The sequence below is a fragment of the Netta rufina genome (assembly GCF_964035555.1).
Source record: "Netta rufina genome assembly, chromosome: 2".
In the NCBI taxonomy this organism is placed as follows: domain Eukaryota; kingdom Metazoa; phylum Chordata; class Aves; order Anseriformes; family Anatidae; genus Netta; species Netta rufina.
This window is the reverse complement of record NC_140124.1, coordinates 116,953,792-116,975,064: the sequence shown is the minus strand read 5'-3', so window position 1 is coordinate 116,975,064 and position 21,273 is coordinate 116,953,792. Positions and strand designations below refer to the sequence as shown.

Sequence of the window (21,273 nt, the reverse complement as noted above, 5' to 3'; positions counted from 1 at the left end):
AACCCCTCCAGCACCCCAAGGTCACTCCGACACCCACCCACAGCGCTCCGCGGGGCGTCGGGGAAGGCGCCGCCGCAGTAGGGCGAGCTGGGCGGCCCCAACCCGCCCTCCGCCCGCCTCCTTTCCTTTCCTTTCCCTTCCCTTCCCCTCCTTCTCGCCGCCGGCAGGGGAGGCCGGGCCCACGTGTGCGCCACCGCCAGCAGCGGTGAGCGGCGGGGTGACCGAGCCGGCCATGTGTGCCCGCCGCCGGGGCAGCGCCTGAGCGATGCTGCGGGGCGCCGCCGGGCTGCACGCCGCGCGGCCGCCCCCGCTCTCCCGTCCCCCAGCGCCGCCTCCTCCTCCTCCATGAGCGCCCCGGCGGCCGCCCCAGCCGGGCTGCTGCCCGCCGGCCACCCGGAGCAGGCGGCGAGCACCGCGGCTGCCTCCTCTTCTTCCTCCTCCTCCTCCTCGTCGAAGGCGCCCTCCGCCCCGCCGCCCGCCGCGGTGCTGCGGGTGGCCGCCGGGGGGGCTCCGCGGCCGGCGGTGGCTCCCAAGGGGCCGCCCGCCGCCACCATCCAGCTGCCCCCAGGTGAGTCGCTCAGGGGGCTGCGTGGGGCGCGCTGCTCTTGGCTTGGGGGGGGGGTTTGGGGCGGGAGCCTTGCCCTCCGGCTGAGTTATGGGGTAGTTTGGGACTTGAGGGCAGAGGCTTGCATGGAGGGATGAATAATGTGAAGCGTGGACCTGTGTCAGCAGCTGTGGAAGTGACCTGCCCTCAGCATGCAAGCCTCCCGCTACTTCTACTCCAAGCAGGCTGTTTCGGAGGAGTTGCTCTTATCAGGCAGTTCTGGAGGGGCTGTTTTTGCTGCTACAGCCAGCCAGGCCACCACGGACCATCGCCGAGGCGAAGCATTGCTCTGCATGAGATCTGCGATGAAGCCTGAAACGCTTCCCTTTTCATAAAGCACACAAACACAGAGTTCAGAGAAGCACCACGCTTGTGGGCATGCTTCCTAGAGCAGCAAAGGAAAGGTTAGGGTTGGAAGTGTGTAGTGGTGATAAAGATGGCTTAGTGCTTCGGATGCTAACGGAGCTTAGCCAGGTGCTCCTACCTGCGCTTTGTCCCAAGAGGATCGTGCTGTTGGTTCTGATCTTCCTCCTCCTCACTGCCAGACTCCTTTATTTTAAGCATTTAAATACAGTGACCAGTTCCACTAACCTTATTCTTACTACATTGACATCCCAGGCTATGTTACTGTTTAGTGCTGCTGTTGCCGTAAGTACTTTCTGCCAGGACAGTTCCTTTGTTGGAGCATCTCTTGCAATTACTTTCAGGTGGGATGTTGCCTAGATGGATGACTTAACATTAATTCCTCTGCTGCTGCTGCATGTGTGCATTTCCTCTTTTTCGTTTCTTTTTCATTTTTCTTTTCACGCGTCTGTATCAAAGACATATGCCTCTCCAGGAACTTTAAGAAGTTAATAAGGAAAAATAAGTCTTCATTAAGTAAGTTTTCCATCAGATTTCCCAGCACTCACACACACACGCATTATGCTATAACATCTGAGGATTCAGCAGTCAAGGATGAGTCTTAACTCCTTGCCAGCTTTCCTCAGAAACGAACCACAATGGAAATATTGTTATTTAATAGTACGGGCCCCTGTATCTTCGGGTTTTCTACATGGTATTTTGACCCTCGGAACGTACTGGTTTAACTGACAGATGTTCAGTTAAACGTCTTTCTGTGCAGGTGAAGGAAGGCACGTGCAAGGCACTGGTATTTGGGAAGTACAGCTCTGCAGTACTTCTCGTCGTCGTTTTCCTGTGAGCTCGGTTTCGTGATGTGAGGGCACCCTGCGTGTAACCTGACTTGTGTTTGTGACGGTAGGCAGATGCAGCAGGAGGAGCATTACCTTTCTGTTGCATCAGCTTGTTTTCCTTGCTCTTGGGACAAGAAATGAAGAAAGCAGACTTTGTGTTGAAGTTGAGAGGTGCCAGTGCAGTGCAGCACTGCGAACTGTAAGTAACTGCAGGGAGTTTAATACTGCAGAAGGAGCACAGTTGTCGTCAGATTTCACATGGATCAGGGAAATTTCTCAAAATAATCATCCTACAGACAACTTAGAAATGCATTCTTGCTTGATAAACTGTTAATGTTCCACCTCTGTCTTTATTACTTGTTAAATATGGAATCCATATAAACATCATCCAGATACTTAACTGCAAGATGTATAGCATGAGAGCTGCAAGTGCTGATCTGCTTAGAAAAGACGGTGGAATAAAACCACTGAATCCTGATAAGTTTGTTTCAAAGAAATGATAAAATCTAGCCGCGCAGACTAAAATTGGCAGGGGATAATTCAGCTGGCTTTAAAACCATGGCATTCAACCTGTGGTACCCGTGGAAGCTGTAATGAGAAATGCATGCAGACAGTAGGCTCGCTCTGAGCTTCAGGCAGGGATGTTTGCATTGGCTTGTTTTGAGAAAGTGTGGACGGGAGTGCTCTTAGCAGGCATTTTGCAGTACTTGGGAACTTAGTGCAGCCTGGAGCAGGTGTTGCACCTGTGCTTGCAGAGGGCTGCAGTCTGGGGAAAAGTGAGGCACCCAGGATAGCTGTGTTCAACCACGTTGTTCAGGGGCAGCGAGGGCTCTTGAAAGTCATGGATTTAGGCTGTTTTTTTTCTTTTTCAGCTTCTACTTTTCTCTCCCTCGCTCACAGCAGAGCCAGGAGGTGGGGGAGTTACTGGCTGATGAGCAGATACGGCTCTTCACTTCTCTGAGCACAGATTATCCTCCTGCCAAAGTTTACCAAGCTTCCCAAGGAAGATCACTGAGCTTCACATGTTCTCTAGTGCGTACAGCACCCGGACTTGCTCATGAGTAACAAGGGTTTTCCAGCATGTTCTGTGAAATGCAGGTTTGGGGCTGAGTAGCCAGCTGTAGGACTAGTGCTGTGTACTCAGGGCCTTCCTCCTTTGCCCTTAAGGGTATCTCATGTACCAGCAGTGATGAGGTGGGAGACCATGCAGGTCTGTGCAGTGTTTTCAGCTGGGGGCTGTCTTTTATGTGCCTCCAACAGGACAGGTTGGAGCTTTGGTTGTGGTGTTTTGGCCTTAAATACTCTCAGACTGGATGGTGGGGCTTTTCAACAGGGCTTTATAATACCCTTGGTTAAGTGAAGCTTATTGTTGGGGGGGAAATGGTTGGGCTGTGCTGCTAACAGGAGGAAATAGCTAAAGGCTCGGGAAGGGGAAGGAGTGGCGAGGTTTCTCTTAACACTTATGGCATTTCTGGTTCTTCTCTGTCATAGCCGAGTAGGACAAATTATGTTAATGAAGTAATTTTAAATGTTTTCAAGGGCCGTGAGGTATGTTCATAGCTCACCTTAGTGTGTTTGGGCCTGACGCCACTTTGGACAGGTGGAAGGTCGAGAAGAAGCATAAAAACAATGAGGGAGTGTTGTTCCTTGGTTTCCTTCTTAACTGTTCTTGAATGTCTGTCCCTTCTGTGTCTGCCCATGTGGGTTTTAAGTTATTCCCTGGCCTCACTTGCTGTGGGCAGTGTAACAACATCGATGACAGGCAGATGTTGAAAGGACAGTTGGACATAGCATCACAGAAGGGTTGGGGTTGGAAGGGACCTTAAAGCACATCTAATTCCACTCCCCTGCCATGGGCAGGGACACCTCCCACCAGACCAGGCTGCCCAAAGCCCCATTCAGCCTGGCCTTGAACACCTCCAGGGATGGGGCATCCACAGCTTCTCTGGACAGCCTGTGCCAGGGCCTCACCACCCTGAGTGAAGAATTTCTTCCTGATGCCTAATCTAAATTGCCCCTCTTTTAGTTTAAGATCATTCCCCCTTGTCCTGTCACTACATAACCTGACACAGAGTCCCTCCCCAGCTTTTCTGTAGGCCCCTTTAGGTAGTGGAAGGACACTATAAGGTCTCCCTGGAGCCTTTTATTCTCCAGGCTGAACAACCCCAACTCCCTCAGCCTGTCCTTATAGGCAAGGTGCTCCAGCTCTCTGATCCTCGTGGCCCTCCTCCAGACCTGCTCTTGTGATGAGACAACAAAATGCAGAACTCAGCTGGATGCTGAGCGTCCTCTGTTGTTACCTTAGAAGAGCGCTGGTTCACCTGGCTCAGGTCTGTATTGTTAAACTATTGCTGAAGATGTCCACTGGCAGGGTCCATGCTGTGCCTTGCTCTAGGCTGGCAGGCTGGTGCAAGACTCAGCTGCTGTATAATTGCTCCCTTCCATCCTCCTCAGAGGCAAAACAACAGCAGGTACAGGTCCGTGGCTCCTGTTTGCAGCTCAGTTGCCTTCACTTGTGTATTTTGGCCTGTCTCTGCCGAGTTCTCTTCTGCCTACAGCTTATCTGGGCTGATAGGGAGTAACTGGGAAGCACGGTTCTGCTTTCTGGCAGAAGACAGGCAGCCAGCGAGCAGGCACCTGTGGGTGGGAGGGAGGGAGGAAGGTTATGCAGTGTCCCAGCTCTGCTGCTGTCTGGCACAGGGCTCGATCTCTTCGGGTTTCTCTTAATTGTGTAGCTCTAAGGTCATCTGCGGAGGTGAGGGCGAGCAAAACTCTGCACACTGCCGCCTCCTGAAGCTGGCTGAGGGGCTCTCAAGTACAGCATCTCCTGTCTCCCTCCTCCTGTCCTATTTGTTGTCTCTTGGTTGTAAAACTGCAGGAGGAATTTGATGTTTTCATATTTGCATCGGGTCGTTCACTTTGGAATAGAAGGAAGTGCTGATTTTAAAAATAAGTTCTTATTTTCTACTTTGATTGTGTAGGAGGAGGATATCCAAAGCGTTCTTGTTTCAACGTGTCAAGAAACTAGAGGCTTTCCTTCAAAGTCTTCTGTTTCTCAATGTAGATAATTTCCTGAAGCCCAAGCATAACACTTACACTGTAGGATGACCGGTAGCTGCTAAATGATCATGGTTTTAACCTTTTTTTATCCCGGTAGTGTCCTCTGTTTAGTAGTTCTATCAGGATGGATTGTTTGCCAACTCCTCTCTTCACAAGAGGCAACACCAGTCACCTTTTTTCTGAGGAGGGGTCAGCAAAGCTGTGGCAGATCTGTGTAACTAAAGCACACTTAAAAGACAGTGAGTAAATGTCTTCAGCTGCAACTGGTAGAAACTTCAGCTGGTCTGTAGGGTTTGGTTTTACTTCTGTGACTGAATGTGTCTGGTGAAACAATGCCTTCGTATCATTAAAGGCACTGCCCTATGGGAATTATGATTTAAATCTTGGCAGTAGATATAAAGCTGATTTCTGTATTTATGGTTTTCACATAAAAGCAGATGCATTGTGAATACTGGAGCACTGAAATATGATGCTCAGTAAAATTAATGTTATCTGCTATTCAGATTTTACAATCAACTAATGATTGGTGAATGTTAAACTTTTTTTTTAATCATTAGAAGAGAGAACTCGAGCCTGACTTCTGTTGCTTTTGCAGAATTTAAAGGATGCTTATAGCAGTAAAAATAGCATCATCCTTGCACAAGAGACAGCTGAAAAAATACTAAATATATTTCAAAATTATTTTTCCAAAGTTGCTGAGAAAGTAGGTAAGCTCCTGAGTTGTTATATCGAGCAGTTTGCAATACCAGCCTTTTTTAAGTTCTCTTAGAGCACCAAGTATTTGCCCTGTCATGTGATGGAAATCTGTGCTATGTTTATTGGGTAGGACTGTACCATGGAGTTGTTTGTGCAAGTCTGGCTGTAAATTGCAAAGCTTCTGGCATGTATCAAAAATGAGTAATATGTCCTGCCCTATGCCCTTGAAGTATTTGTGTGTTTCTGACATCTTAATTTTTTTTGCATGAAGCTACTTCTCTGAAAATTCTGGTGATCTTACAAGGAAACTGTTTAATTTGCAAAGCAGAAAAGAGCTCAGTAGATGTAGGTAAGCTGCTTGTTATCCAGATTGAGATGATTCAGGTCTGTGTTGCTATCTCTTGTCACCTTTCGAATGAAGTCCACTAGCAGGTCTTGTCTCAAGGAAATACTCTGATCAGAACCGAAGTAGGGAAAACCTGATGGCAGATGGAAAACCCTTGTTACTCATGAGCAGGTCTAATTTCTGTTAAGACTGCAGAACTCATGGAGCCCAGTGATCTTTCTGGGTAAGTTGTTGAACTAAGAGCAGTTGTTTTTCGTTTTTTCATGGCTTATGTCTGCAGGTACGATCTAGTGCACGCCCCCAGTTGGGTGGAGGCAGAGGAGATGGGTTTGTTGCTACTGGCTGCTCCTAGGTGATGCCTGGAAAATTTAGGTTCCTTGTGTGGATGTTCAGGGTTAAGAAGTGGGTGACGCAGGGTGTCCTGGTTGGCAGAGCTCTTGAAGGCTTTCATTTGCAGCTTGCCAAGTGGCAGGTGCCTTTTAGCTACAGTGGAGCCCTCTGGAAGTCAGGTCCTGCTGTTTGGTGTATCAGGAGGGAGTCCTCTCAGGGCAGCTGATGGTGGGTGTATTCAAAACACCTGTATAGGGCTTGTATCCTAATCACAAATATCACACAGTTTTGGTGACAGTTCCAACAGTATCCATGTAGACAGGAGTTAATACGTCTGTGAAAAATTTGCTGTCTTCTGCAAGGATTTTTGTTAGTCCTATCCCATTTAGGAGAAGGGGATAACCAGTGTTAAAAAAAGAAATCCTGTGTTGATCCCCATGCTTGCCTTTCTGAAATACGTGGAAATCCATGCAACAAAGGGGTAAATGCGTGCATTTAGGGGAAATCAAGTGAAATTCAACCTGCTGTTGGTCCCCATGTGAACATTAAGAGAGAAGTGTCTCATTGCAAGCTTAGTCTGGATTAATTGAGTTAATTCTCCTCTTGTTTAATGGAGACAGAGATTTAAAGGGGGGGGGGGGGGGTGATACTGCCTTTTATTAGAACTCCGTCAAGGCACCGGTTCAGATTTTAGCATCTCTTGATCTAAAATTAAAATTCATAATTAAACACACCATGATTTTCAGATTTCCCTGTAACAGCTTATTGCCTCCTGGTGTTCTAGAAGTGCTAAGTGCAGGGTATTGGCGTATCTTGTGCCTCTTATAGAGCTGTGTGCTGCCATGTGTCAGACTTCGAACTCCCTATTTAAGGAATTTGACTCCAGCGAATACTAGGAGGTCGCAGCAAGCTGGAGGAGGGTGTGGTGTATGGATTCAGTGGCTTGTTGCAGTAGGAGTTCCCTTGAAGGTAAGGAAATGTCACTTTAGCTCCTTTGAGAGACTGTGTCGTTGCCATCAGCTGAGTTCTCTGCAAATACACAGAGCTGCTTCATGAAGTAACTTGGGTCCATGAGAACTCGAAGTCAGTTTATCTTATCTGTAGACAGTCCTGGAACTGCCTGATTACTTAGGCAGGAAAGCAACCAAGCCTCAAGTAGGAGAGTTGCAAGCCACGAGGATGAGATGGGGAAATGCTGATGGGAAACAATCCCAGAGGATGAAAGCTGTGGCTCAAGGACAAAAGCTGGATGTTCTCACGGTATCAAGTAAGACTGCTTCGTGGAACGCAGAGTTGGCCTGGAATACCATATGCCTACCCATAATAAAAACAGAAACTCTTGGGATTCAAGTGTAATAAATACACTTTGAATTTGAACAGAAACAGTAGTGCCATCTTGGAACTATGCCCAGAAAACATCTATGATCTCAGTTATTTACAGCCCCTCCAAGAATCAGTGCAATGTCCAGATTTTCTTCAGATGTTTGGTATGGACATCTGTTGTTTGCTATAAATAAAAGGTACTCTACCTTGCATCTGGGACAGTCATATTTTTGCATAGGAGTTCTACTGTAACTCAGTAATATGTACTTTCAAATAATGAAGCTCAACTGTGTGTGAGCCTAGGAGAACTCTTGATGGGAGCATGGGCCTTTATTCCTTGAAAAGGCATCAGTGCTACTGGGGGACCCCACTGCTAGTCCATGGAACGGATATCCCCAAAAATGCACTGGTGAGCAGCTAGGCTCCAGCACTTTGGATAAGACTTATGAAACTTGTGAAACTTGGCTTCAAGTATTTGCGTTTTCAGTCTAGTTCCTGGAGTAGGGGAGGGAGAGGGGGCTTTGTACTCTTCAGAAAGATGCACAATATCTGTTATGCCAAATTACTTGAAATAATATAATAGGTTACCTGACTCTGCTCTATCCTGCACACAATAGATTTCTTCATCCCTTTGTTGGCTCTGTATGCTTGAGAACGCTGTGCCTGTGCAGGGCATCTCAGACGCTGGTGCCCAGCGTCAGTACAGAAGCTTCGTGGAGAAAGGTTGGTGTTTCATGAGGTTTGGGCTGTGCAGCCCTCACGCCATTAGTGTGACAGAGCTGTGGGTGGATGGTGCTTCAAAAACCTGCTCACGATAACACAGGTAATCCTGGAAACTGTGCCTCTAGTAAAACAGTACTGTTATCACCTGGGCAGCGATATGTGCGAGTAAGGCTGGCTTTGAAATGCTTTGAGATGCAACCAGACATCCACAGCTGGTGCAACATTAAAAGCTGTAGGCCAGAGTCTGCACGATTTGTGTGATTGGCAAAGGTGCAGTCAGCTCCTCTAAAGTACTTGTGGGATGTGGCATTTCTCTGCACCCTTGCATGTTGTTGAGCCTCTCTCTATTCTGTTGTTGCATGAGAGCAAGTGGGAATTACGACCTTTGAATGCTTTTCCTGACCTGGAAATTCACGTACTTCCATACCTATGGGCAAAACAAGGTGTCTTGAATTAGAACTAAAAATTGGATGCCTCACGGTGGTACCACAGCATCCCCATGCTAGTCGCAGTTTCTGAGCCACTGGTACAAAGACCTATTAGTATACAAAGGAACAAGGAAAGAATGCAAAGAGTGACTTCTGAGATATGTAATTATGCAGTTAGTGAAATGACATACGAAGAGAATCAACTGCTTGGAGGCCTGGGTCTGTGGTGAGTGGTTGTGGTTGCTACCAGGCTGGTGTGATTATTGGTTGACCCTGGCTGAATTCCTTTTGACTCTAGAAACATTGACTTCCAGAGGTTGGTGATAGTCTGTCATGTGCAATAAAGTGCTTTGTGAATGGAGTGCACTGCAAGCTGAACAACTCAGTGTGGCCTATGTGTAGACAAGCCCTCTGTCCTGCTTGTCTAGGAAAATTAAGAGCAATCACATGTTTTCCCTCAAGATGTCCCTGAGCAGGAAATATTCATGGCCTCCCCGGAAGATCAGTTGTTTAAACACAACTGTGTTCGATTTAGGAATAGAAGATGGCACTCGTCACTGGGAGCTTGTGGGTGGGTCACCTCAGGTGGCAGCCAAACCACTGTCGTAGCATCATTCTTAAGGTAGCGAGAGGCTGCACTTGTCACTGGTGTTGCCCCCAGATTGGGCCTTCATCCTTTTTTCTTCTTCAGTACAGGAATCTGCAGTCAACATTGGGGAAAACTCAAGTAGCAGGTGAGCAAGTAAGCAGTTAGCTTGCATGCAGCACAGTCCATACTTCACCTGAAAACAGGACTCCAATGTATCAGTGGTTATATGAGTTGTGCAAAAGTGGGCCACACCGGTATCTAACTCACCTGCCGGGTCTTTTGCAGTATTTCATTAACACTTCCTGCCTGTCTAGCAGTCTTTTACAGCCAGTCCACAACACAATGCACCTTGGTATGGTCACCATTTAAATAGTTAGTCTCTAATAAGGTCTATTTTAGATTGGTCTTAGTCCTCTAATGTGTTTTTTGTAACTTTTAAATGATCGAAGCAGGATTGAAGAAGAAAAAATGCCTTTTTTTTTAAGGATGCATTTAGAGGGAGAAACTGTTTTCAGAGTGGCTGCATGGATTATCAATATTTGGCTCTTTATTTTGTGGATTTTGATTCATCCTAAACAGGCAGGCTAAGAAACTTAAAACTAATTTTCCTTTCAAGCTGACGTTCAGCTCCTGCTAAAAACATCCCCTTGAAAACTTGTTTGTACCTTGTAATTGCCTTTAAAGCTGTCCCTTTGTTTTGAGAAGCTCAGTGAAAATAGGAGACTTGTTTAGGAACAGAGAGCGCTTACGTGTTTGAAAACAGCAGTAATGTTTTTGTTGTTAAACTATTCACTCATCGATTTGGGATCTGCAAGTCTCATTTAAACCCCGCATTTTTATAATTCCTGTTTTTTTTACCTATATTCTGCATTTCAATGCACTCCTGAAGGGAACTTTGCTAACATTGGGAACAAATCTGATGCATGCACCCCTCGTTTCAACATAAACAACTCGCCCTTGTTTGAAAGCAGCTGTGGTAACTCTTAAACGAGGTGGGTCGGATTTTGTTGGTTCTTGCCTGTATGTTATTTGAGGGGGCAGGCGTGAAAGGTATGATTTCCTAAGTAGGAGACTGGTTTTTGCTTTCTTGTGTTGTGCTGCAGTGTGCCGTGGCAAAGCAGTGCTAAAGAGCTGTTGTGTTAAGCGGTTGTGTTGGAAATTGTGTGAGCAAAGTGGTGATTTAACGTGACAATTTGAGCTTCCCACGTAAGGAGGGACTGGTGCCTCCACAGGAGCACCCCTGCTAGCTAGTTCACCTCAGGTGAAACCTGAGAAACAAAATCACAGAAACTCCTTGTGGATGTCCTCCTTCTGAAATGGCCTCAGGCTTATTTTGTGGTTTTCCAGGGCACGTGCTGCTGGTGTGCCTATGTGTAAAGGCTGCTGTGGGTGGTGGCGGTCTGTGCCCTGTCGGAGTGACCCCGGGTGCTCTTTCTGAAGGAGCAGCTCCTCTTCAGGAGAAGGCAGCTCGCTGGGGATGAAGGGCAAGGCTCCCAGTGAGACCCTAAGTTGTGAAGCTGTAGCCTGGCTCCTTCAGGTTAGCTCTGAGGGAAGCTGAGGTGGGTTTCCATCGCCAGCTCCTTCCTGCAGGACTGCGGCTGAAGGTGGGTGTGCAGGGAGCACGAGGTTTACATAAAGTGGCTGATCTTATTTCAGATGGGTTCAATGGCAGTCAGGAAAAATAAGTAGCTTCCCAAAAGGTGTTTCTGGCAGGGGCAGGCAGCATTCCTAGTGACAGAAGTCAGTGAATTGTAAAAACGGCCTCTAATCTGAGAGAGGCACCAGAGCCTTCCAAGGTAGCCCATGAATAACTCATCCCTGCCAGTAACCTGGTCACTTACATTTTCTGCCTGGGATCTGAAAATAGGAACAACAGCCTTGCAACCCTGAAGGGATTGTGCCTTGGGCTGGCTACTAAAGTGTAGGAACGTCCTAGCTCTCTTCACTGAAGCAACTTGTGTAAAACTATCAAGCTGCATCTCCTGTAAGCATTGCTGTCTTGGCAGTGCTGCCTGAAAGAGGCACCTTTGGTGTTAGGAAGATGCCTAGCACTGTTCAGTAAGTATGTTCAATATTTTGGGCAGAGATCACAAGTATCTCTTCAGATTTTAAAAGTGCTGGGTGGTGGTAGCCTGAAACCTGAGTTTCACCTCTTCAGAGGTTTTTTCCCTCTATTTCTGTGGAGTTACATTGTAGTGACTGACTGCAAGAGTTGATCTGCGTAGTTTGGCAAGAAATTGCTTTCTAGTGAATGTGAAAAGAGCTCCTGATAAGCAATATTTTTCTTGTCGGTTCCAATAGTATTATCTTGGTAGCTGCACGAGTCTGTAGTGAGTTTCCCTGGAGAACCTCAGGGATACCATTACCTGCTTTTCTTTCATTTCACACTCTTGCAGCTATATGCAGCGCATGAAGATCTGAGTGCTGTGCAATTTTGCCCTGGCAGAAGTTATCTCCTATGTCTCTTCTTGGAGCCTTCATTATTGACTTCGTCACTGGGCCATTGCATTCCTTTCGAGGCAGAAAGGAAGTATCAAAAGTTTGTGTTTTTTTGTTTTCAGCTATGAAAAAGTGTAGCTTACCACAACCAGAAGTGGAAAATGCCCTTCTCAGCAGCTTTCAAATCGTTTCAGACGATCCATGCGTTTGCTGTCACTTCACAACATCACGTTGTAACTGCCCGAACTCTTGTGTTTGAGGCTTTGAGGTGATATCTTGTGGCTTTTCACTGTATAGATTTGTAGTAGTTTGTCTTCAAGTTTGTCTTCATCTTTATTTGTGCTGGTATCAGTCTTTTCTAGTGTTGCTCCTGCAAGAGCAGTTGTAGCAGATTACCATCATGTTGGGTTTGTTGGTTTCACAGTTCTGCTTTCACTAGCTGTCACAAAAAGCTATTAACATATGAATAGGCTACCACCTTATAAAAAATTGCCAAAAGGTACAATTATAGCAAAATATAAGTTTGCTCCAGGTAGAAAGGTTTGTATTACACTGGGGTGTTCTGTGTGACTGCACTGGAGTGGCCTTGGGTAACTTCTGTGTGTGCTATCACCTGGTGCACTAACTTAAAAGACTTAAGGACTTCTTGAACTGTTTTGATGAAGCATGCGTGTCCTTGTATAAGCTAATCCATTGCTGTCGTGGTCAAATATAAAGGGGCTACTGGGACCTGTCCCCTGGTGGAGAGGGTTGGTTTTTGTGTGCTTTTTTTGTTGTTCAAAATACTGAACAACAATGCCCTGTGTAGTATTTGCATGAGCTTTCCGGCTGTGTTGTATCTGAGTTAATTTCCCACCAAGGGGAGCCTGCTGGAAGCCCTCCCTGTTTGAGTGACTGGAGGAAGGGATGCTCTTCAGGCATGGTCTTTGTTTCTGGCAGAGCTTAACTGAAATTTCATGACAGTAGTATGAAAACCACCCTTATAATTAATTAGGTTGGCTGGTAATGAACCTGTGTCTTGTATGCAGTATGATTCAGTCAAGTACAATTTGTGCTTCTCTCAGTTACGCTTAAAAAACAAACCAACCTCAAATACAATGGCTAGTGACAAAAATACCCAAATACTTGAAAACAAATGTAACGCATTCCAATTACCTAAAGGAATTAAATGATAAACTTATAAGAATAGAGGTAGCAATGACGTTTTTCAGCAAGCTGAGAAAGGTAAACCTAACACCTCCAGCAGCATTGCTTCTACAATCCTGACTGTAGACCTAGAGCAAAGAGAGAGGCTTTTGCTATCTGAATGTGTGGTGTCATCAGCATGTGATATGAACAAGGAAAAAGGCATTTTTTTTGACTGATGGGAAACTGCATGCTATGAATTGCTGTCTAAATAAGACATCACGAGAAGAAAACTGAAAATCTTCTGTGATTCCAGGCATTCACTGATTAGTTTAAAAGATCCATCTGTACCTAAATGTAACTATAGTCAAGATTTCAGTGAAGAAGGGGAAAGCTGAGTTGCTGGATGGAGTATCAGTTTTTTTCAAGATACACAACCTCACCAAGTAAAGGCTGGTTGAGAATGGGGGGAATCATCTAGATGCAGCCCTGGCAGCCTTAGTTTGTGCTGTGTAAATGGCAGGATGCTGGTCTTACAGGATTTTAGATGAAGTTTTTTGTTGCCTTATGCTTTTAGATGTGAAGGATGAAAAGCTTCCTCTAAGCACCTGGCTATAGTTTCACATTTATCAACTTTTTTTTTTTAGGAGCCGGCGGCTCTAACTGCTCTATTAATTTCAACTCAGGTTAAAATTGGCTTAGGTTGGGTTGTGTGGCGTATTTTGAGGGCTTCCAGATGAACCAGCCAGTGAAGACCACTCCATGATGCAGAGTTGTTACGCACGGGCAAATGCCACGAGCGTGGCAGAAGAACTGGGGTTTTTCAAACCTTGGCTAACCTGCAAGACAGATCTGTGTGGTCCTCAAAATAAATACATAAAATACATATATTTTAAAATGAAGTACTCTTATTTACCTATCTAGCATTCTTCTGTACATTTCCTCCTTTCCTGCATGAGGCCCTCATTAACCGGCTGCGCGCAATGGGCAGTGGTGGGCATGGTAGCGGTGGACTTGGCGGCTGTTGAAGGTAAAGGAGGTGAGGCCGAAGGGAAGGTGCTCTGTATCTGTAGCTCCCGTGGAAGATCTGCAGGGGACCAGGCCAGGAACCCAGCTGGCTTTTTGTAGTTGTGACCCTGCTGAAATGTCTGGGATTTCCAGGGTCCAGCCCATGGGGGGATGGGGAGGAAGGAGGTGGCACTGGTAGCTGAGTGGCTCCCAAATGCAGAGCTGCTGGGACTCTGTTGTGGCGTCTGATTCCCCTTAGAGTGCTTGTAATTTGAAAGCTTGAGTAAAAATACCTCATTGTTCAATTGTTGGTCATTATAGCTGGTGGGTCAGGAGGAGGGCTGTAGGAGCAATCATGCTGGGCTGACATTGCTGTATGTTTAAAAGGAAAAATGAAACCCGAGAAAACAAGGCAGGATAGTTACTTTTTCATGGGGATCTTCCTATTTGGCTGTAAGCAACTTTGCTTATATCCATGAATTCAAATGATTGTGGACAGATCCTTGACAGAAGGATGGCTGGAAATGTCTGAAATGGCTTTCGGTGGGGACTGAGGGGCATGGTCTTGGTGTAGGCTGCTATTACTCAGGCTGCAGTTCCCATTGCAGGTTTCCTCTAAACTGCATCTTCACCTGCAAGCTTGTGCCTGAATGCTCAGGAAGGGAAAATGTTCATAGAGGCACCTAAGTCCATGCAATAGTGGTGATATGTCTTTTTGCAGGCTGAAGGACTGCGTGAAGAGGCTACAGTTAAAGTAATTCCAGAGTGTGTGTGTGTGTCCTGGTGGGGGAAATGTCTTTTTTTTTTTTTTTTCATGTTCCAAACATCTTTTGACTCAAATAATGAATTGCTTTACAATTTGTATCTTGTACACACATAACGTTTTGATATGGCTGTCTAGTCAAGTTTGTCACTTGACTTCGGGAGTTGCTTTCTATGATAAAACGCAGCGTAAAACTGATGTAGGCTTTCTAGTTCTTATATTTCTTGGCAATTGTTCCTTGGAGTAAGAAGCTAAATATTACATTAGCTTATCAGTGCGGTCTAGCTATTTCTTCCACAGATGCATAGCAAAGCCATAATATCGCTGAATTTCTAACAGTCTGGATGTTTTTCTCCAACAGGAACTGTTCTTATCAGAAGCAGTAATGGTCAACTAATGCTGGTATCTCAACAAGCAATAGCACGAGCACAGACTCAGCCACAAAATAACACAAGCGTACAACCGTCTGTACCTAGCAGCACACCTACGGTCAGAATATGTGCTGTACAGGTAAAGTGTCTCTTAATTAAACATTTCATGTAGCTGTATATTACATGGTCATAACTGGGTGTGCAAATACGCTATTATGGGTTAACTAAGCATTTGAATGTTTCCTGAGTATTGTGGTTGGTGGGTTTTGCACATAATAATTGTGCTTTGCTTTTTAGGTTTTTCGAATTGCTAGTCATTGCATATGGTATAGTTCAACTTAAGGATTTCCTCTATTATGAGAAAGAAGATGTTTGTTTAAAAAAAACAAACAAAACAAAACAAAAAAACCCACCCACACTACCTATATGGGTACGGCTAGTATAACTGCAACCTTCCAATCTTCTTATGGGATACTTCTCTGAAGCAAAGTGAAGCTGAGAACCTTTCCCAGGTCCCCAGGATTTTCCTTCTCCTTCCCTAAGCTCTGCTGGCTTCTTGCTTCCATCTTCTGTTATGTAGTCAGCGCACAAAGTGAAAGGTTCAGAAAAGTAACCATCTGCATAATACTCCCCAAAAGCTTATCCTTTAACCATTTTATTCTGATTAGGCATTGTGGCTAAATGTCCCTGAGTATGTGCTCACATAAACTATTAGGCAAATAGCTTTGTTGAAAAGTGTTTTCACAATACGGGTTATATGAAAGATATTTGTCTCATTACTGTAAGAACAGGTGTCTTGGTTTATATCGAACAAGAGCAGGTAGTAACTTCAGTGCCTGTGTTTTCTGCGTGTGCATAATTGTTATTTATGTATTTATTCTTTTTTAAGAACTCTGGCACCCAGTTACTAAAGAAAGCAGTAGTTACTCCTGTGAAAACATTATCTCAAACAACAAATGCTGTGGTTTCTACTGTTCAGCCAACTGCTGTAATACAGGTAGGTAGCAAGCTTCATTGCACAAAGGAATAAGTAATGGAGAGAACTGGAAAAAGGATGGATATGTTCTTGTTATTTCTAACTCTGTGGTTTTCACTAACCTTGTAACTTCTGCTCTTAATTTAATGATGCTTCTGCCAGCGCATATCAGGTCTTCCCTTATTGCAGGAGAAAACACTTGCAGAATGTCAGTGAACAATGTGTAAAATAAATAGGTTAAAGAACCATTTTCAGTGCATTTGTGCCTTGTGATTGAGCTCCTTCAAGCTCTAGATGAGGCTTTTTCTGGGGGATGGAGGCTTCCTAATGCTTTCTTGTTTAGGTTCCCTAATTTCTTAGGGGGAACTAGTATACTTAAGATGTTGCTGAGGGGAAGATGAGCTAGCTGCACCAGTCACACTGTTTTTCAAGTTTGCACTTTTGATACTTTTTTTTTGTTTTTCTTACTAAAGGCTGAAGGAAGATCATAGCTGAAAACCTCAGTTCTCCACATGAATTTGGGAGACAGATTCCAAAGATATGACTGTAGATAGTGATTGGAAATGCCGCATTATTTTTATTTTTCCAACTTACTTCTTTTTACCAGAGGAAAATGCTGTAGGACTCTTCTGGAGAGGCCCTTTCTACCTGTACAGCATGAGAGTTCTAGGTCCTTTTCTTTCTCTGTTCTTGGGCACCAGATTTCTGGGTATGCATTATGTGATGAAAATGCTTCTTCCTGCAGCTCAAGGATACTGTTATCCCTTGAGAATTTTTTCCTTGTACTTGCTTTTTTTTTTTTTTTTGAAGAGCTTGAAGGGGGGACTGGTCTATAGTGGTTGACCAAGCATTCAGAAAATGAGTAAAAAAAAAACAACTCATGTTGGATGCATGTTCTTGACCTTGAGTGTGTTTGAAAGATGGGGAGATAAGTTTGCTGACAGCAGTAACTAACAGTCTGACTTACAGATTTGTCCTCCTGCTGTTTTTCTGTATTAGTAACTGAAAATTACTTGCAGCTCTGTCTGTGATCTTTTCTCTCTTCCTTCTCACTACAAATGGATAATGTTGGGCTTAAAGGGGGAAACGCAGAAATCTCTTAATACCTTTTCTGTTTTACTTAGAATGGAAACAACACATTCTTCTTGTCTAACAAGAACAGTAGCATGTATTCCTGACCTATTTTTATTTTGGATTACTAGCTTGCAAACCATGTGTTCATGGTCTCCACATGGAAAGAAGTCTTTAGGATATAAAAATAATAGTCATCTATTGTACTACCTGGAAAAAAGAGAGTTTTCTTGCATCTGATGGATGAAGCTGCCTGCATCCTCACAGTCTAATGTGAATCAATGTTGAGGATCATCACGCTATTAACCTCTGTTTTTAACTTTCATTTTTGACTTGGTTCTTCTGTACTTTCTTAGTTCAGTTTTGCTATAATCAGTTCAACTTGTGATTTTTCTGAGATACTTCAAGAGGCAGGGTATTTTTTGGCAATTTTTTAAAATTATTTTTTTGGCTGTAAAAACCTAAACACTTCTAATGAGTGTGGGGTTGGATTTGAGTAGCCAGAAGGATGACTCTAGGAAAAATGCACGCTGCTGTTTTGTTCATAACAGCTTCCTCTGAGCCTGCCTGTTTGCAGACTATTGCAAACCCCTCTGTACAAGTCTCTTTTACAATGAAGAGTAAATAGGTTCGTATAGATCCATACTACTATCACAGGGCCGCTTCAGTCCTCATCCTGGGGCAGGTGAGATGAAAGAGGTCTGACAAGGGAGCCCATGTGGCAGGTTGCAGGAACTGCCTAGGGAAGGAAAGGAAGAACCCTTGGGCCTGGCTTCCTTGGCAGCTGTCTCATTCATCAGTCCTAAAAGAACTTGATGGTGTTAGGCTTGAGGGTTTTTGAGATAACAGAAGAGGAGTGTTGGTGTAGAGATACAATGTCATGACAAAAAGTGGGAGACAATGGAGAGGAAAAAGTACTTGGCTTGATTGTGTCTCTTATCCTGTGCTGAGTGTAACTTGGTACACTACTGCATGCAAAACTCCTTTTACTGACTGCAGGGTTATTCTTCTCATCCACAAAAGCATATGTTAGTCATCATTCCTGAGTGTTTGAGCTCAGAGGTTGGACAAAATACCTGTACTTCTTTTTAAAAAAAATCTTTTTACCTTCTTCCCAGATGGGATAACAGAGTTGCAAAGTATCTAATTAGCATCATGCTGGGGCACTTTCATTTAGATGCAGAGCACTTCTCTTGAAATGACTTCAAAATATGCAAGATTAATGCCATTTTTTTGTGTGTGGTGACTGTTTCTCTGTTGCTCAAAGTGAGAATGAGAATTGTCAGCAGCGAGAAAGGTTGAGGGCAGATGACAGAAGTTAATTCCCATATATTCATCTTTCTGGGAAAAGGGTCCAGCAGACTTCCCGTTGTTCCCTCCCTCAGCTGATAAAATACTGTTCTGGTCTTGATGTGTAAACACACTGGAATTTGCAAGAGAGCAGCTCCAGCAAACCTCATGTTTTCGGTTTTTAAAAGCCCAAGGCATTGCAGCTTGACAGTTCTGTGCTCTGTCCCCTTCCGCCTTCCTCCCTCCCATCTGTTTGTGGGATTCTCGTGCCCAGTTTGCCTCCCTGTGGTCTTCGAGCTGTTGAGCCTCATCCTTGGAAGAGGCAGTGGTGGTGGCAAAGATCCTGCAGAGAGCTATTAAAGTGTTACCAACAGTGGGAGCCGAAGCTGGAAAGCTTTCTGGTAGCTGCCTGCTTCTTTCATGTCAAGCTGGCAGCAGCCTGGGGAGGTGTAGTGGGGGAGAAGGATCCACCCAGGAAAAAGAGCCTGACAGAAGTGCCAGTGTTTTGCTGTAGCTTTAATGGTTGGCTCGCTAATTTTCCCTGTTCTGATGGGTTTAAAGGCACTTTGATATTCTACATGAACTCTATCCAGTTCTGATTTGTTATTGTTTTATCTGTGACAGGATAAGCTGGGCTGTTGCATTACCACCTTATGAGTAATGGGTGGAGGGAAAAAACTACGTACTTTCAGGCTTCAAATCTGAACTGGAATTTTTACTTGTTTCTGTTGGGTCAATCTATGGCTTTTTAGTTAACACATTTAAAAAAAAAAAAAAGCATATTTTTAATTTTCTTTAGAGACAAAATCTATTACTTGTACCATTATATCAGAAGAACAGTTCGTTTTTGTTTTTTTTTTTAATGTATCTGAAATACTAATGCTCATGTTTAGTAGGTTTTCTTTGGCAGCTATTATTTTTCATCCTGCTTTGCAAAGGGTAATTGTAGTTCAGTTTTTTTCTGTAAACCTCCACGACTCTTGTGCTGCTGGAGTGTCTGAATCTGTTGATAGATAAAGAGGTTTGAAAAAGACCTGAAAGTCCCATAAACGAGTTTTGAAAGGTTATGTGTCTGGGCTGATTTGAGAGAGATCCAAATCGGTGTCCACAAGGAAAAAGCAGGAACAACTTGGGTATTTCTGCTTGACGGGCTGCTTTCACTGGCACGTTCATCCTTCTAAAGTGGACAGAAGACATCTTTAACCTGGTGCGCGCATGATAGGAAAATATAAGGGGTATTGCAACTGAGAAAGGAGCTGCAGGGGAAAAAAGTGAGATAAATAATCTCTTGAAGTCATATTTTATCTTCAGAGTAGTATAACTTGGCTTAGGACTAAATTGATTAGTATTAAACTGTAAATTAGTATTAAGTAAATTAGTATTAAGCTTGACAAAGTGAAGGCCTAGGTAGGCCTAGGTTTCTTCAAGACAGCTTTACCTTTCTCTTTTCACTTGAAGTTGTAGGCAGTGACTTCGGACTGTGTGAGCCTCTGTCCTCCCCCATCACCCACTGACTCAAAAACAGAATGATGGCTGTGCTGGTTTTGTCACTTACTGCATTAAATAGAGCTTCTCAAAGGAAATGAATCAGAAGTTGTAAAAACAATCGGAAGACTTGCTCATTTATGTTTTAAATAGTAATCTCGAGTGTGGAGGAAAGATGCTACTTAGTATGCTAGCAGAATACAGTATGTGTTTGTCATATTAATCTTTGGTTTAAAAAGTGTTAATTTTTCTATTCAGCCAGCAGCTGCAACAGCTAGTGTTACTACAGTTACTGCTGTAAAGCCTTCGAGTACTGGAACACCTGTAAAACTTCCAGTTACAGGACCACCTGCACAATCCATCTCCCAGAAGGCAGTCTCTGTGAAAGCAGAGGGCACAACAGTAGCACAGACCAGCGCTTCTGCAGTAAGGAAAAAAAAATTTAATTAAAAATTAACATTCTCTATATTCATCAGAGGTTGGAGAGCCAATGCAACACCTAACAGTCTTCTCTTTATTTCCGCGCTAGGAAATGTTAGAGAATGTGAAGAAATGCAAGAATTTCCTTGCTACGCTGATAAAATTGGCATCTAGTGGACCTCAAGCCCCTGAGATGGGGCAGAATGTGAAGAATCTGGTGCAAAATCTTTTGGTGAGACTTTTTTTTTTAAAGCAGTGCCTGTCATTTGTATATTGTTTTTGACATTGCCTTGTAAACCTGTTCCTTTTCTTTCTGCTTTTTTCTTTTTAGCAGCTAAAGAGCTGGATTTATGGCAGAATACATCTGAGCCTCTTAAGTCTTACGTTATAACACTCATTTTAGCTGGATCCCATACTGTATTTTCTCCCTTGCATTCCCATTTCATTTCATGCACACAGGTATCTGATGACAGGAAGCATTGATATGTTCTACATAGCTTTTGGGTCTGAGCTGCTTTTTCACGCTAGTGTAGTTTTGGGTCCTCAGTGGCAAGGGTTTTACTCTGGAGGTTGTAGTACAGTACTGAGTCCATTTCACTTCTTCACTCCCAAGTTGCACGTTGGTGGTGAAGCTCCAGTGAAGCAAGCGTGAAATTATCTGTCGTTAGACAACAGGATGGAGAAAATAATGTGGTGGCTTGCCAATGTCTCTCTCCTTGCCTTGTGGTGTACCTCAGCACAGCTGGGTTTTCTTGGTAATAGTTTCTTCTGCCACTCCTGGTCTTGGCATTTGACCACTGCTGCAGTTTTGTTCCACTTCAGCAGAAGGCTGTGTGCAGCTAGAGGGGGACAGCTTTGTGTTACTAAAGGAATATTTTGGTCTGGAAAAGCAAGGTGTGAAAGAAGGATCCTTTCAGGGAACAGATTGTTTTAAGATGCGGGCTTGCAAAAATACTTGATTCCCCTTCTTCTATTGCCTGTGTGTCCCTGCTGGACTATACACCATGCTTCCGTGGGAACATATGAGAATTAA

The 21,273-nt window shown here is 44.4% G+C and overlaps 1 protein-coding gene across 1 annotated transcript in view; it reads left to right on the top strand.

Moving 5' to 3' along the window:
• Window positions 1–345: 345 nt before the first annotated feature.
• TAF4B (TATA-box binding protein associated factor 4b) overlaps window positions 346–21,273 on the top strand; it is a gene marked incomplete at both ends in the record, with an annotated part of 69,208 nt that continues 48,280 nt past the window's right edge. The window contains 5 exons of the mRNA XM_084282973.1: window positions 346–568; window positions 14,989–15,137; window positions 15,888–15,995; window positions 20,079–20,246; window positions 20,350–20,472. Coding sequence (XP_084139099.1) covers window positions 346–568; window positions 14,989–15,137; window positions 15,888–15,995; window positions 20,079–20,246; window positions 20,350–20,472 — 771 coding nt within the window. The remainder of the gene's footprint in view (window positions 569–14,988; window positions 15,138–15,887; window positions 15,996–20,078; window positions 20,247–20,349; window positions 20,473–21,273) is intronic.